Here is a 15,433-nt window from a genome sequence, read left to right on the forward strand (position 1 = left end):
CTTATGATTATTTGCAAGTACACCAAAAAAAAAAGTAATAAATAAAAAAGAAGACATTAAGCAAAAGATGGTATCAAGAACATTTGACACAGCTTACATTAGAAAATACAAGTACTGTACACTGTGCTTAGTCACTCAGTCATGTTCGACTCTTTGTGACCCTGTGGACTGCAGCCCACCAGGCACTTCAGTCCATGGAGATTCTCTAGGCAAGAATACTGGAGTGGGTAGCCTTTCCCTTCTCCAGGGAATCTTCCCAACCCAGGGATCGGACCCAGGTCTCCCACCTTGAAGGCGGATTATCATCTGAGCCACCAGAGAAGCCCAAGAATAATGGAGTGGGTAGCCTATCCCATCTCCAGAGAATCTTCCTGACCCAGGAATCAAACCTGGGTGTCCTGCATTGCAGGCGGATCCTTTATCAGCTGAGCTACCAGGGAAGCCCACTACACCATTACTTTCTATTTACCAATCCTTGTTCACTGGAAGTTTTTAAAGTCCTCTGTATCCTGCCTTTTCAGTGCAATGCCTAAAAAATTATTTTGCTGATGACACATTGCTTCAGATGTCTTTTATGCATGAGTGTCTGAGTCTTTATTCACTTGAGCAATCCTGTTTCAATTTTATAGTTCAGAGATTCTGACCCTCACCTCCTAAATCTTGCCAACCAGATCTACCTCTTGGCTCTAGCCACCTGGGGCCTGCAATTATTATTTGGAAGGGAGAGATCTGGCAATTTTCATTCACACCACACTTCAATACTTCCTAAAATTATGTAGCCATATAAAGTTCTGCTGCCTAAGATGCTGAGAACTTTATCTCCTCTTCTTTCATCTTTTTCAAAACTTTATTGAACTACTCCTTCTCTGCATCTACTTTACTTCTTTTTATAGTCCTAAGTCTCCATCACCACTCCCCATTCTTTTCTAATAAGCCATAATAAAAAGTGATTCCCAGCTCATTCTTTCTCCTGGAATGAAAATGCGTAGGGAACAATAAAAGCATATAAAAGTTAATGCACACACACTATAATTTCACATAGGAGAAAATTATGGTTGAGGAGGGATTACCATATAATTGAAATGACTGGATAGATTTACAAATATCCAATTTCATATCTTAAAAACAGAATATATCTTATTCACAAGCATTCACAAATTTGTAAAAATTCACTACATGCTTTGATTCAAAGAAACCTCAGAAATATTAAAGCCATATTCTCTAATCATTATGAAATAAAATGAAAGATTAATTAAAAATAATGACTTAAATAAAAATGACAATTACTTGGCACTTTAGAAAAATTATTCTGGGTTAAAAGACAATAAACTTTTTTGGAAATATAACACCACAGATTAGAAATGCATTAGATCTATTCATAGTTGTAAATCTCTGTATAAAAACACTAAGATTTCAGAAAAACTGTTGCAAATATAGCATGAAAACTTGAATATATTTATTATATCAAAAGCTCACATAAATTAATTTCAAACATAAAATCCAATGAGTAAGAAACAGGCAATGAGAGAGCATACAAAAGGAGAACACCATCTGTAAAATGTCAAATTCACTGGCAATTAAACAAATACAAACTAAAACAACATAAAAGTGGGTAAGACTATTAAAAAAAAAAACCTAACCTCTCAGGGATATAGCAAAACAGGAACTGCTATGGAAGCACGAAGGGTCCCACTTTGGTAAAGCAACTTGCTGACAGTAATCAAGAACTTTAAAAAATTTTACAAATTTTAATCCAGTCATTCTGCTTCTGGGAATCCATTCTCAGCATGCAACCCCACACATGGAAAAACTTCACACACAAAGATGTTTACTGGAAATGGCAACAGACTAACTGTTCAATAACCGGGGCATTGTTATACTATGTGACTATAAAAATTATGCTAACAAAGACTATGCTATGAGGCAGAAAATACCTGTCCTTTATTACTGCACTAGAAGTCTGGCTTTAAAATTCTATGTACAACCTCACAATCACAGTTCCATCTCTTAATTCTGCAAAATCCTAGTCTAGTAAGTGCTAAAAGAGAGAGAATCCAGGCTAGAAAAAGGAACTGCAAGGAAATACACCAAAATACTGTCACGAGTGATTATTTTTCTTTTCTCTTCTAATTCATATTTCATGTGTTTGTTGTTTTTTTTTAAACAAGTATGTGCAATATTCCTTACATCCTCATGGATATAAAGGAGTTGTCCACATCCTTTCTGTGGATTAGAAGGAAATACCTCTTTATGTAGGGCGTGTACTGCCATTGTTCCTGGGTCTCTAAATTCATTTTGAAATTCCAGCACAAAATCTGTGGAATGGAAGTATGTTAGGCAAACTCTTTCCTGCCTTCTCTACTCCAACAATTGCTCTTTTCCCCATAATTCCTTCAAGTTTCCAAACCTACAGAAATTCCATCCATCCTCCCTACACACACTTCCCTCCTTTGTGTCTGGGATCCTTCTCATCTCACTTCTGCAATGCAGACAGTGTCCCTGCCATGCTGCTCCCAGTCTCAGAGTTCTGAACCCTTGCTAGCCCCAGCTCTCTGGCACTCCAGACACTGAGCAAAGTACTCGGGCAGCCCAGCCAGTACTTCCCAGGTTGGAGGCAGAGAATGAAAACAGCTTAAGGAATCTTGGAGACACAGAGAAAAGGTGGGAGATATTCAGGAAATCCAACACAGGGCCTTTTTTGTGTAGTAACAGATTGTATGGGATTAAGATGCAGATTTGGTTCTTTTGTGGCAAAATTCTGGGATATACATTTACTGAAAGAACAGATAAATGAAAGAATTAGGTTTCCTACCATCCTGCAATGACATAGCTGATCAGTAACTCAAAGTGGTAGCTTCAGTGGGTGGGGGTCTGGCGAGGGAGGGCTTGGTTGTTCAGTACCAAAATAAGTCCTGAGACTAAGACATGCAATGACCCTATGACATGGTAGTTGAAGTGTGGCCTAAGTAGGGGCGGCATTACCGCCACCTGGGCGCTTGTCAGATATGCAGAATCTCAGGCCAACACTCTAGAGCTGCTGGACCAGAAACTGCGCTTTAACAAGGTCCACAGTGATGCATATGCACTGCACACTGACGTACAAGAAACACTGCCTCAGAGCGCACACACACACACTCACCAAGGCAAAGCTAGTACCTCAGCCAATCTGCACAGAGGTTTGATGTTTCTTCACTGCAAGGGCTGCCCTCAATTTTGGTCTCCCTACAAACTTTTTCAGGGAATGGAGCTCACAGGGAACAGACCCAGGAATGTGCCCCAGTCTTCACCTTCACTCTGCGCAGGCAGGTGGGATTAAACATTCATTCTCTTGGGCATACCACTGGTTATGGAGTTAGAAGCAAGCAAAAGACCAAAATGTGGTTTGGCCAAGTACAAGCAAGACCAGTCACAGCCATTTGTAAAAACTGTTTACCAAATCGGCCCAATGACCTTGCAAGACAAACTTTGGATTTCTGCCTTCAAATCTCCAGGATGAACATGTTAATAGGTTCCCTACTTGAAACTTAGAAAACATGGGGAAAAGCTTTTTACTCTTAAATCTAGCCTGTAGTTTAGGTAAGAGAGAGAACGGGTCTTTAAGCACCGAGGGACTTGGAAGATGCTTACTGTGGGCTCCAGACTCTACTCATCTTTCTAGGTCCCACTGAAGTGTCCCATCCTTTGAGAAGTTTTCCCCAAAATCATCACTCCCTATTCTGGTTCTCAGGAGATTTTCCTGAAACTTTTAGTATGGCTCTTAGGGAAGTAGGAGAACTTAATCTATTAGGAATCTAGGCTTTGCTGCTGGACTATATGGGTCTAAATTCCCCGCTTTTTCTATGAATATTACTAGCTGGGTGACCTTGGCCAGGTAACTTCCCTCCACAGCTGTCAGATGGAGAAATCTGTATCATAGGAGGTTTTTGTGAAGATTACATGAGATGATGCACATAAAAATGACAGTGCCTGGCACATAATAAATTACCAATGTTAGCTATGATTATTAGCACTTCACAGAGTCTGGCTTCAATTAAAGTTGGTTGTATGTATGTCGTCTGCCTTCTTCACTAGACTGTGAGCAAATTGTTTACACCCCACATCTGGCACAGGGACTTACAAATGGAAGATACAATAATATTTGTCAAATGGGTTTGAAGGTATGCCAGGAAGAGGAAAGGGAGGGTGCTGGAAACAAGTTTAATGTACTTTATGATTTTATCCAGGACCAACCTCTGTGATACTTGTTTGTCTTCCATTTCCAGAGCACATTGTCTCAGACCATAGGGCTGTAAATGGGGCTGGAAGGACACTATTTCTGCAACCAGATGTTCTGTTCAGTGATATGAGGTAGTGCTATGAGGCATCTGAAATCTCCAGTTTGGTCCTGGGCTGGAAGGGGAGTAGGGGGCTGAAGTTCAGCCAGAGCTGGACTGGCTAAACTGGGCACCCTAGCTAGCATAGGGCCACATCAGCTCTGAGGATCACCCACCTAGAAGAGATGCGTTTTGATTCTCAGTGTATTCACTTAGAGGGGTGTCTTTACATATTGCACAAAAGAGCTGCTTGTACCAGCAGGACTCTACTGCAAACTCAGAGGTCCCCTTGAAAAACAGCCTACTGACACTTGACTGAAGATCAACTAAAATAATGTCACTTTGCTTACTATTTATTGGGCACCCATTATGTGCTAAACACTGTGCCTGACACTGCAGATCCAAAGGTGAATAAAGAAATTACAGTCGGGGAAGGTTGGGAAGTGATGCAGAAAGCAGGAATATGGACAAGTACAACAAGTGCCACCTTAGGTGTGAGTACGGAGGTAGTAGAAACATCCAACAGATGGCTAATATAAGGCTCAAAGGGTTGGAGGAGGCTTGGAGGAGGGATTAACAACAAGATAAGCCAAGGAGTGATCACAACAGCTAACATTTATTAAACACATACTATATACATCTGGCCCTGTTCTGAGAACCCTCATTTAGTCCTCACAGCACCCTGTGAGGTAGATAACATTATTCTCTCCATTTTAAAGATGAGGAGACTGAGGCTTAAAGTAAATGGTGGAGCTGGATTCAAATCAGAGCAGCTTGGTTCCAGACTAAACGGGAAGGAGAGAGCTAAATCAGCCTTCAAGGCAGAAACAAGTGTCTTGCAACAGTCTAGAGGGAGGAAAGACGCTCCCCAAGTCCCTTGAGGAACTAAAAGTGTCTGGGGGCGGGGACAGAAGTTCCAAGATGACTCAGCTCCATCTGCAGGTTAGAAGGGAAACCAGAGGCAGGGGACAGTCTGCTGTGGACTTCTGAAAACTAGCTGTGTGACTCCTGTCATCTAACCCTTCCTGGCTTCAGTCATAAAAGGCAGTAATTGCCCTTTCATAAAAGGTAATAATAAAAATGCCTGGACTCTACCATAGAGAATGGCCATAGGCACCAAATGGGAAAAATGCATGTAAACTTGATAGCAAAGTGCAGATTGCTTCCCAGACTTGAGATTTCATCAATATCATTTCCCCAGTAGCTTCAAAGATTTGCAAACCCTAATCGACAGAGTCAGGGCAGTAGCAGGAGACTCTGAATTGGACCAACAGAATGGGGAAATAGCCCCTTGGACCCCATGTCCATCACCTGCATCCAAATTCACCACTTACTGTGTGATGCCAAGGCAAGCTACTCTCTCACTACCTCAACTCCATCATCTGGGAAATGGGGATGATGATAGCACTCACCTTATAAGTCGCTGGGAGTCGCTTAGGACGGCTCCCAGCACAGAGGAAAAACGAAAATGTTAACAGCTATCATTTTTATCATTATTAAGAACTCTATTGGATACTCATCCTATTCCTCCACGTTCTATGTGATAAAAACACGTGGGGATACTAGAAACCAGAGGTGATGAAGGTTTGCAATCCTACACAAGCACACTGCTGCGGACATTCTTCCCGGCTCCCATGGGCTGGCAAGCAGCTGGCTCTCCGTGTTCTCTGTCCTGGCAGAAAATGCCCAAAAGAGGTAAAAGACAGAGACCGCACACCATCTCTGCAAACCAGGCTGCTCTGGTAGTTTTTAGACAGACTCTAAAGTCAGTCAGATAAGCCTTACTTTTTTAAGATAAAACTATTCTTGGAGACTACAGCCCTTCCCTCCCCTCACTCCGCATACTCATGCACACTCCCCCACACCTCCCAAGAAACGTTTAGCCTTTTGCAAGACATACTCTGGGGTCCTGTTGAGACAGCCTCTTGCCACATTAACTTCTCTGTCTAATTTCAGGCAGAGAAGCCTTTGCTAACTTCACAACAGGAAAGCACACAGGAAATTCGAGAACAAAGCAAATCTACACACGCAGCCCAGCATCCTCCAGCAAACACGGTGAGGTACTGACCCGAAGCAAGACGACTCCGGACTGCAAAAGAGGCAGCTGCCTTCTAAACTGTGAGGGGACGGAAGAAGTCTTTTGCCTCTAAAAAACCAGATCTGAATACCAATTGCTTATGAATATTCATGAGCCGCTCCAGCTTGCTCAAGAGTCACCCTTGACTGTAATCCTGGAGCTTGGCTTTGTAAAATATTCCCCAAAGTTTTTTCTCTCTGCCTCCTCTCGGAAGGAGAGGGTGGGAAAGTGTATATAGGGCTTTTTGCCTCTTGCTCTTTCAAGTACTTGCTTTTGGTCTGGGCTTTTGGTTTCCTTTTTTCCTTTTTTTGTTTTTTATTTTTATTTTTTCCTGGTCTTAAGGATTCAGATCAAATCAATTTTGCTCTTACCCCTTCTATCTTCCATAATTGGCAGCTTTTGTTTCCTTCCTCTTTGCTCTTTATTTTTCAGTCTCTGCTTGCTCTGGTCGGTCTCAGTGAAAGAGGTACTCAAGGAACAGAGATATAACAGACCCTCGGGCTCGTGGGAGGGGCTAAATTAGCCTGCCCCGTTTCGGAAGGAACCTCAAACCCTATGTCTTTTTCATTGACTGAAAGGAGACTTGCCGAGGAGTTCAGCAGCTCATTCCCCTAAAGCTTGCCCGGGCTGTAACTTTTTGTATCTTGAGGCAATGTGTGTTCAGATCTCTCTTCAGATTTTCCCTCTCTCTTTGATACAGAAATCCATTTTCCCCCTTGAAAAATGTATCTTGGCTGCAAGCAAATAAAAAAAAAAAACTATTTACTTTTTGCAATTTTGAAGCAAGCTAACAAGAAACTCGTTACCTTGATACCCACTGGAAAAACGATGGGACTCAAGAACAGTTCTTCTGGCCCCATAAATCCGATTACTTCTGGCTCCCTGATGACCAATCCCTTTTTGGAGCTCATTACGCCAGAAGGGCAACGGGTCACCCAAGCAAAGGAAGCGGCGGCGGCAGGAGAAACCGTGGTATTGGTCGGAAGGCAGGGTGGGACGGCAGAGAAGGCTGCTCGCTGGGAACAGCTGTCTAGCTGTGCAGATGCAAGTTGTCTACCTTTTCCAAACCTTCACCTGCTACCTCTGAAGTCTTATAGGCAGGAATTGCCACACCCAGGCTTTGCCACGATGACCCAAATACAGACGAAAAACTGACCAAAGCATTAAAAAAAAAACACTGTATCTATGAAGTTATTTTGAAATCAGGATAAGCGACAACCCACAGGAAGGTAAGTTCCCAAGTCTTAAGGCTGCCTGTTTGGGTACCTTCTCCCTCCACGAGGCTGTCACAAACTTTAGCATTTTAGGTTTGAAAGAGACCTGACATGTAGTCTAAGCGAGGATAGAGATATGGAGATGTTAAGCTACAAGTTCATGTTCACGTTGAGAGCAGGGAGCTGGTCTCTCTTACTTGCTACCATGCTCTCCAGCACCTGATACAGTTTCTCCCACAGTGTAGGTGCTCAGTAGATTTTTGATGAATGGTTGAGTTAATAAATAGCAGCAAAGCAGAACATAAATCTGATTTCACTGATTCGTAGTTCATGTTTTTTCTACACTGTTTCTTCCGCATGGGAATTTGTGTCTAAAATCAGTTACACCATAAGACATTTTGAAAGTGAAAGTGAAAAGCTGTTCATTTGTATCTGACTCTTTGCAACCCCACTGACTATACAGTCCATGGAATTCTTTAGGCCAGAATACTGGAGTGAGTAGCCGTCTCTTCTCCAGGGACTCTTCCCAGCCCCAGGATTGAACCCAGGCCTCCCACATTACAGGCGGATTCTTTACCATCTGAGCCACCAGGGAAGCCCAAGAATACTGGAGTGGATAGCCTATCCCTTCTCTAGGGGATCTTCCCGACCCAGGAATTGCACTGCGGGTGGATTCTTTACCAGCTGAGCTATCATTTTACTTCCAAATATATTCCATAAGCTATTAAATTTATGACCATTAAAGGCTGTTTTTTACCCTATACAAAATATACTCTCCACTATACTTTTAATCATACTTTAATAAAGTCAGGGGCTTTTTTTTTTTTTCAGTTTAAGCGTTTCTGTTATTTGCACAGTGCTCAGCAGCATACTATGTGCTCAATAATGTTTCATGCTGGACTTTCCTGGTGGTCCAGTGGTTAGGACTCCATGCTTCCATTGCAGGGAGCACAGGTTTGATTCCTGGTCAGGGAACTAAGATTCTAATGCCACATGGCACAGTGTCCCCCGCACTCCCTAAAAAAGTTTACTGCTTTAATAAATCTGAGTCTGCACAAGACTCTTTCTTTACCTTACTAAACATTTCAGAGTTAGAGCATTTGCCATTTATCATAAAAACTAGTTATACTAAATGAGAATCCAGTGGATGCCTTTTCCAGATACCAAGATTTCTAATAGGAAATATTAGTTTGGTATTTGTCCTATTGTGGTAAAATTGTTTTTAATTGATGTGATGATATATCTGTAAAAATCAACAATTTTATAATGGGTTTATGACTGTCTGGGCATCATTGTTTCAGAGAAAAGTTTCAAACAGAACATGTCTACAAAATATCCTGTGAACTATAGGATGGAAAAAAGACTGTCAAAGCTAGAAAGAGAAAAAAAAATGATCAAGATCCACAGTGAGTGAGAGGTTATGTGGGAGAAACAGCCAAGCATCTGAACATGTCAAGGAGAGCCCCCTCCAGAACATGTTTCTCATTACCCCCAATGCTTCCACACTGGGCCAAGCCATATCATCTCGCATCTGGTTTATTATGATAGCCTTCCCACTGGTCTCCCAGATTCTGCTCTAAATCCTGCTCAGTCATTTTGTACCCAGTACTCACAGTGATTCAGTTAAAATCAAACCAAGCATGTCACTCTTCTGCTCAAAACCTTCTAGTGGCTCCCATCTCACTCCAAGCATAAACCAGTTCCTACCTGGCTTGCTCCCCATCACGTCTCTGACTATCCTACTGTTCTCTTCATGTTGCCTCTGCTCTAGCCTCAGAGTCTTTGCACTTGCTGTTCTTTCTGCCTACAGTGCTGTTCTCCCAAATATCCACAGAGCTCATTCCTAAGTCTTTAATAAATTATTATCTTCTACCCTAGCACAAGATAGTGATCTCTAGGGTTTTCCACGAAAATGAACCAAGGCTCTTTGGAAAGACGGCAAATTCCAAGTCTGAGGCAGGAAGTCTGTAAGATGAGATTGCAACATTTTATCATACCAGAAATAAAGGACACTATCTAAAACTACTAGGGTCATTCCAAAAGGACTCAGGAGCCAATTTCAAGTGGCTCCTACTGGCCAAAGTAATAAAAAATTTGAGTGGCAATAATAAATAATAACTGAAATGTATTGAAACACATTAGGTATGTTGACATTCACATATTCATGATGGTACTATAAAGAAATCATTGTTCACCTCTGGAACCAATTCATTATTTCAAAAAAATGTAAATAAAAAAGGAAAATATCAACACTCAACCTGCCTTTGCTGCACAAACTTCACCAATAGAAGGGCTAAATAGTTGATGAGGAGAAGTTTCTCACTCAAGTATTTCAGATAATTAAAGAAAAAAATTTGAGTATAACCATTGTGCACTCTCCTCGCAAAAAAAACAAAAAGGAATGAACCTAAGCATAATCACTGATGATTGCTTATATCACAAAGGTAGGTACGAACATTCATTGACAACCTTCTGATGGAGGTATATAGCACACCTTCTGAAGCAGTCTTGCCAATATTGAAGCTTCTAGATCTAACTACCAGCTCACAAGAGGCCTGGGGGCACTGAAAACCAGGTTAAAAGGCACCACAGGAATGCAGTCAGTAAAATTTAATCTGGAGGAAATACTACAAAATAACTCAATTTCTTTAACAAGGAAGTTGCAGGGAAGAAAAAAGAGGATGGGGCACCTATAGACTAAAAGAAAGTTAAAAGATATACCAAGAAAATGCAGTAACTGGGCCTTGAAATCCTGATTTAAACCAATTTAAAAGAAACTTCAGGACAACTGAAGAAATTTGAACACTGGATATTATATAATATTAAAGAGCTGTTATTTTTAAAGATACATATAATATTGTGGTTATAATTTTTCAAAAGTATGTATATTTTGGAAATACATGCTGAAATATCTACAGAAGAAGTCTGAAACTAGCTTCAAAAAGGAGTAGTAGACTAGGTATAAATAAAACAAGATTACAAATGAAGTGATAGTTGTCGAACTTGGCTAGTGGGTACATGGGGATTTGATTTACTATTTTCTCCATTTTGTATGTTTGAGATTTCTGCAATAAAAGATAAAAAAGAATCTTAGGTGAAAAAGTAGGAAACTGATGATATGCAATAGTTTTATCAGGGAATTTTTCCAGAGTTTTGAAGACATGATTTAATATTTACTGAGACAGTAGCCATATATAAAATCAACTTGGGGGTTGAAAGAGGACAAGGTTCAGCTGGGTTTTTTTAATTGCTATAATTTGAAGCCTCAACATTTCATTTAAGAAGCAAATAGTCAGATGAAACAGATTATTTGTAAGATTTATTTGAAAAATAAAAGTAATTGAACAACAGACTGGTCAAAGCTAAAAAGTTGTTATACCAGTATTAGCCAGAAAAGTATATTCGCTATGCATTTTTTTTCCTGCGGCACAGTAATCAGGCAGCTATATCAGGATTTTCTTAGATTTCTTTGTGGAACATAACATTAGACGTAGAAATTAAAAAGGACTATACACTCTATCCCTGAGAAGGCAACGGCACCCCACTCCAGTACTCTTGCCTGGAGAATCCCATGGACGGAGGAGCCTGGTAGGCTGCAGTCCATGGGGTCGTGAAGAGTCGGACACGACTGAGCGACTTCACTTTCACTTTTCACTTTCATGCATTGGAGAAGGAAATGGCAACCCACTCCAGTGTTCTTGCCTGGAGAATCCCAGGGATGGGGGAGCCTGGTGGGCTGCCGTCTATGGGGTCGCACAGAATCGGGCACGACTGAAGTGACTTAGCAGCAGCAGCATACACTCTACCCAACATGCAATATCCACAGTAGTGTTCTGACTACTTGAGGCACTCTCCATACACCCAACAGTAACCAAATAGGAATAACATTAATTGGACAGAGTAATGATGGTAGTTTCTGTATCTGGGGGGCAGGGGTAGCTGGTGGGATAGAGTGGAGAACGGGCATTCTGGTCTTGACATTTTTTCTAATCCTCCACTAAAACAAAAGTCTATTGATAAACTCATGAAATGAGGTACTCTGCTTTTATGTATCTTAAAAGAAATGGCCAGGGTAACTGTTGTGCAAAATGACATGTTTCCCTAATTCCAAGAATGCTTGTATTTATCTATGTTGCTGCTGCTGCTAAGTCGCTTCAGTCATATCCGACCCTGTTCAACCCCATAGACAGCAGCCCACCAGGCTCCTCTGTCCCTGGGATTCTCCAGGCAAGAATACTGGAGTGAGTTGACATTTCCTTCTCCAATGCATGAGAGTGAAAATGAAGTTGCAGTTTTTATTATTTTTGAATATACCAAAATGTTCTTCGTAACATTTGACACAATGTTCAAAATGTTATGTCATTTTGATATTAAACAGTTCTTACTTGTGGTTGGTTTCAAGGCTAAAAGGAGACTGCAGAAGGATGGGGTTTTATAATTGATAGGGATGTCCTAGACATGGTAAATCATACTTCAAGAAACATGGGGTAAGCCAGAAAGAAAAACACCGATACAGTATACTAACACATATATATGGTATTTAGTCAATCAGTAAAGATAACCCTGTATGTGAGACATCAAAAGAGACACAGATAAATAGAACAGTATTATGGACTCTATGGGAGAGGGCGAGGGCGGCATGATATGGGAGAATGGCATTGAAGCATGTAAATTATCATATGTGAAACAAATCACCAGTTCAGGTTCGATGCATGATACAGGGTGCTTGGGGCTGGTGCACTGGGATGACCCAGAGGGATGGGACGGGGAGGGAGGTGGGAGGGGGGTTCTGGAAGGGGAACACATATACACCCATGGTGGATTCATGTCAATGTATGGCAAAACAAATACAATATTGTAAAGTTAAAAAATAGATAAACGAAAAAAAAAAAAGAAACATGGGGTAAAAGGTTAAATGATGTATGGCAATTAACAAATCTAATCTTCAGTTCAGTTCAGTTCAGTCGCTTAGTCGTGTCCAACTCTTTGCAACCCCATGGACTTCAGCACTCCAGGCTTCCCTGTCCATCACCAACTTCAGGAGCTTACTCAACCTCATGTCCATTGAGTTGGTGATGCCATCCAACCATCTCATTTTCTGTCATCCCCTTCTCCTCCTGCCTTCAATCTTTCCCAGCATCAAGGTCTTTTCCAAGGAGTCAGTTCTTCACATCAGGTGGCCAAGGTATTGGAGTTTCAGCTTCAGCGTCAGTCTTTCCAATGAATATTCAGGACTGATTTCCTTTAGGATGGACTGGTTGGAGATCCCTGCAGTCCAAGGGACTCTCAAGAGTCTTCTCCAACACCATAGTTCAAAAGCATCAATTCTTCAGCACTTAGCTTTCTTTATAGTTCAACTCTCACATCCATACCTGACTACTAGAAAAACCATAGCTTTGACTAGACGGACCTTTGTTGGCAAAGTAATGTCACTGCTTTTTAATATGCTGTCTAGGTTGGTCATAACTTTACTTCCAAGGAACAAGCGTCTTTTAATTTCATGGCTGCAATCACCATCTGCAGTGATTTTGGAGCCCCCCAAAATAAAGTCTGTCACTGTTTCCATTATTTCCCCATCTATTTGTCATGAAGTGACAGGACCAGATGCTATGATCTTAGTTTTCTGAATGGTGAGTTTAAGCCAATTTTTTCACTCTCCTCTTTCACTTTCATCAAGAGGCTCTTTAGTTCTTCTTAAAATCTAATCTTAGGAATTTGTAAATTTTTTTTCCCACCAGGAATACGCCCAAATCCCATCTTCTTACACCTGCTATAAATCAAGATACTAAGTCAGTACTACTTGGTATTTGCTGTAAGAATATTCAACAAACAAAATTTGCCAGCACCTTTTGAAAATCATATCAAATTTTCATGACACTATTTTCTTTCACTTTTAATGGACTTTTACTTTTTAGAGCAGTTTTAGGTTCACAGCAAATGTGAACAGAGAGTACAGAAGTTTCCCATATATAATTCTGTCACTGCCACAGCCTTGCTTGCTATCTCCCATCAGAGTGATACATTTGTTACCACTGATGAGGCTACACTGATACATCATTATCACCCAAAGTCCATAGCTTATATTAGAATTCACTCTTGATGTTGTACATTCTATGTGTATGTATGTTAGTCGCTCAGTCATGTCTGACTCCTCTTTGTGACCCCATAGACTGTAGCCCGCCAGGCTCCTCTGTCCACAGAATTCTCCAGGCAAGAATATCAGAGTGGGTAGCCATTCCCTTCTCTAGGGGATCTTCCTGACCCAAGGATCAAACCCGGGTGTCCCGCAGTACAGGTAAATTCTTTACCATCTGAGCCACCAGGGAAACCCTGTACATTCTATAGGTTTTGACAAAAATATAATGACATATCTCCATCATTATAGTTTCTTGCCAGAATCTAATACTGTACTTTGACAGTCTATCAGCACCACCTGCACATATCTTATAAAAAACAAAACATGGATTAGATTAACTCAATCATATTTGTAGTTCTCTATCATTGATAATAACCTCTAGCCCCACTCCATCTGCCTACTTACAGGTATTCAGAGATGATAAGAACCACAGTGAGGGGTAGGAAACAGGGCATGGGGTGGATCTAAAAGTATGCTGGGAGTATTTAGAATGCACACTGGTTCAGAAAATGTCCCTTCCCTTCTTTTAGCAGAGGAGTAGAAAGGAACTGGCTCAGTGGTAAAGAATATGCCTGCAACGCAGAAGACAAGGAAGAGTTCCCTGGAGGAGGGCATGGCAACCCACTCCAGTATTCTTGCTGGAGAATCCCATAGACAGAGGAGCCTGGTGGGCTACAGTTCACTGGGGTCACAGTCATACACAACTGAGCAACTGAGTACAAGGAAAAGCTCTGCTCAGAGCAGAGCCAGGGTTCTCAACCCCAGCTGCACATTATATATATTGTTATCACTGGCAGTGCTTTAAAAACGCTAATGCCTATCCTCATTCTCAGAGATTGGAATTTGGTCTAAGGTTCAAGCAAGGATTTCTCTTTAAGGGCTCAGGTCATTTTAATGTGCTGCCAGGGCTTTACAGTTAAGGAGATCTAGGTTTAAATCCTCACTGTGTGAAATTAGACAAGTTGGTGAGCCTCTCTGAACCTGTTTATCTGTGAACTTTAAAGTTTTCTTTAAAAAATCTACTTCACAGGGTCACGGTAGGGGGAAGGAGGAAATAAACATAAGAACTCCCAATAGAGACCCCAGCACACAGTTGGCACTCACCAAGTTTCAGTTCCTTTCCTCTTCACTTATACGCTAGGTACATGGTTCAGATTAAATAAAATATTGTCTTCTCTTCTGTGTCCCTCACCTTTCCCTGCTCTAATATCTTCCATTTATTTTTCAGAAGTAACCCCATGGCAACTTCAGTTACCCTGAAGAGAGCCGAAGTCCCTTCCCTCCTCCAGTACATCGGACCTCTCTACCGCCCTTCCCCAAACTTATTGTGCTCTTACACATTCAACAGCAACTGTGGGACTAGGGACATGCTGAAATAGGGAGTTGGGGAGTGAAGTATGACCAAGGGTCATTCATGCTTTTTTCTCTCCAGGATAAGCAAGTGGCCTTGGAAGTCAGGGAGGAATGCCCTGAACCCTGAGTTCGGGGAAGCCCTTGAATGTTGCAGAAAGGGGCCAGCTCTTCCAAAGGGGAAGTGCGTGACCAAACAGTTGCACCAGAAGAAGGCATGCTTCGAGCACATGGCACATAGAAATCAAGCAGAGCAGACACTCAACAAGGAGTCTGAAGAATTAAAATAAAATCCTGAACTACAGGTAAATGCCTAACCTGATTCCAGTACTTGATAAAGTCT

At 41.4% G+C, this 15,433-nt stretch overlaps 1 protein-coding gene and 2 long non-coding RNA genes across 6 annotated transcripts in view; 2 read left to right on the forward strand and 1 right to left on the reverse strand.

Annotated features, from left to right (window-relative positions):
- The window catches only part of ENTPD1 (ectonucleoside triphosphate diphosphohydrolase 1), a 117,657-nt gene that overhangs the window by 81,768 nt on the left and 20,456 nt on the right, over window positions 1–15,433 (reverse strand). Inside the window, exon 4 of one of the 4 annotated variants that reach the window (XM_081551864.1) lies at window positions 6,762–7,124. The exons of the other annotated variants lie outside the window; for them this stretch is intronic. Within the exon in view, the coding sequence (XP_081407990.1) occupies window positions 6,762–6,777 (16 nt within the window). The 5' untranslated portion in view covers window positions 6,778–7,124. The remainder of the gene's footprint in view (window positions 1–6,761; window positions 7,125–15,433) is intronic. 4 annotated transcript variants of the gene reach the window in all.
- LOC145530482 (uncharacterized) lies at window positions 6,871–15,394 on the forward strand. Its single transcript, XR_014071826.1, has 2 exons — window positions 6,871–7,619; window positions 14,969–15,394. It is a non-coding gene; the product is annotated as an uncharacterized LOC145530482 (long non-coding RNA).
- On the forward strand, window positions 8,419–13,659 carry LOC145530483 (uncharacterized). The gene is made up of 2 exons (XR_014071827.1): window positions 8,419–11,202; window positions 12,620–13,659. It is a non-coding gene; the product is annotated as an uncharacterized LOC145530483 (long non-coding RNA).

The sequence above is a fragment of the Giraffa tippelskirchi genome, chromosome 2 (genome assembly GCF_054371585.1).
Source record: "Giraffa tippelskirchi isolate mGirTip1 chromosome 2, T2T-mGirTip1v1.2.pri, whole genome shotgun sequence".
Classification (NCBI taxonomy): domain Eukaryota; kingdom Metazoa; phylum Chordata; class Mammalia; order Artiodactyla; family Giraffidae; genus Giraffa; species Giraffa tippelskirchi.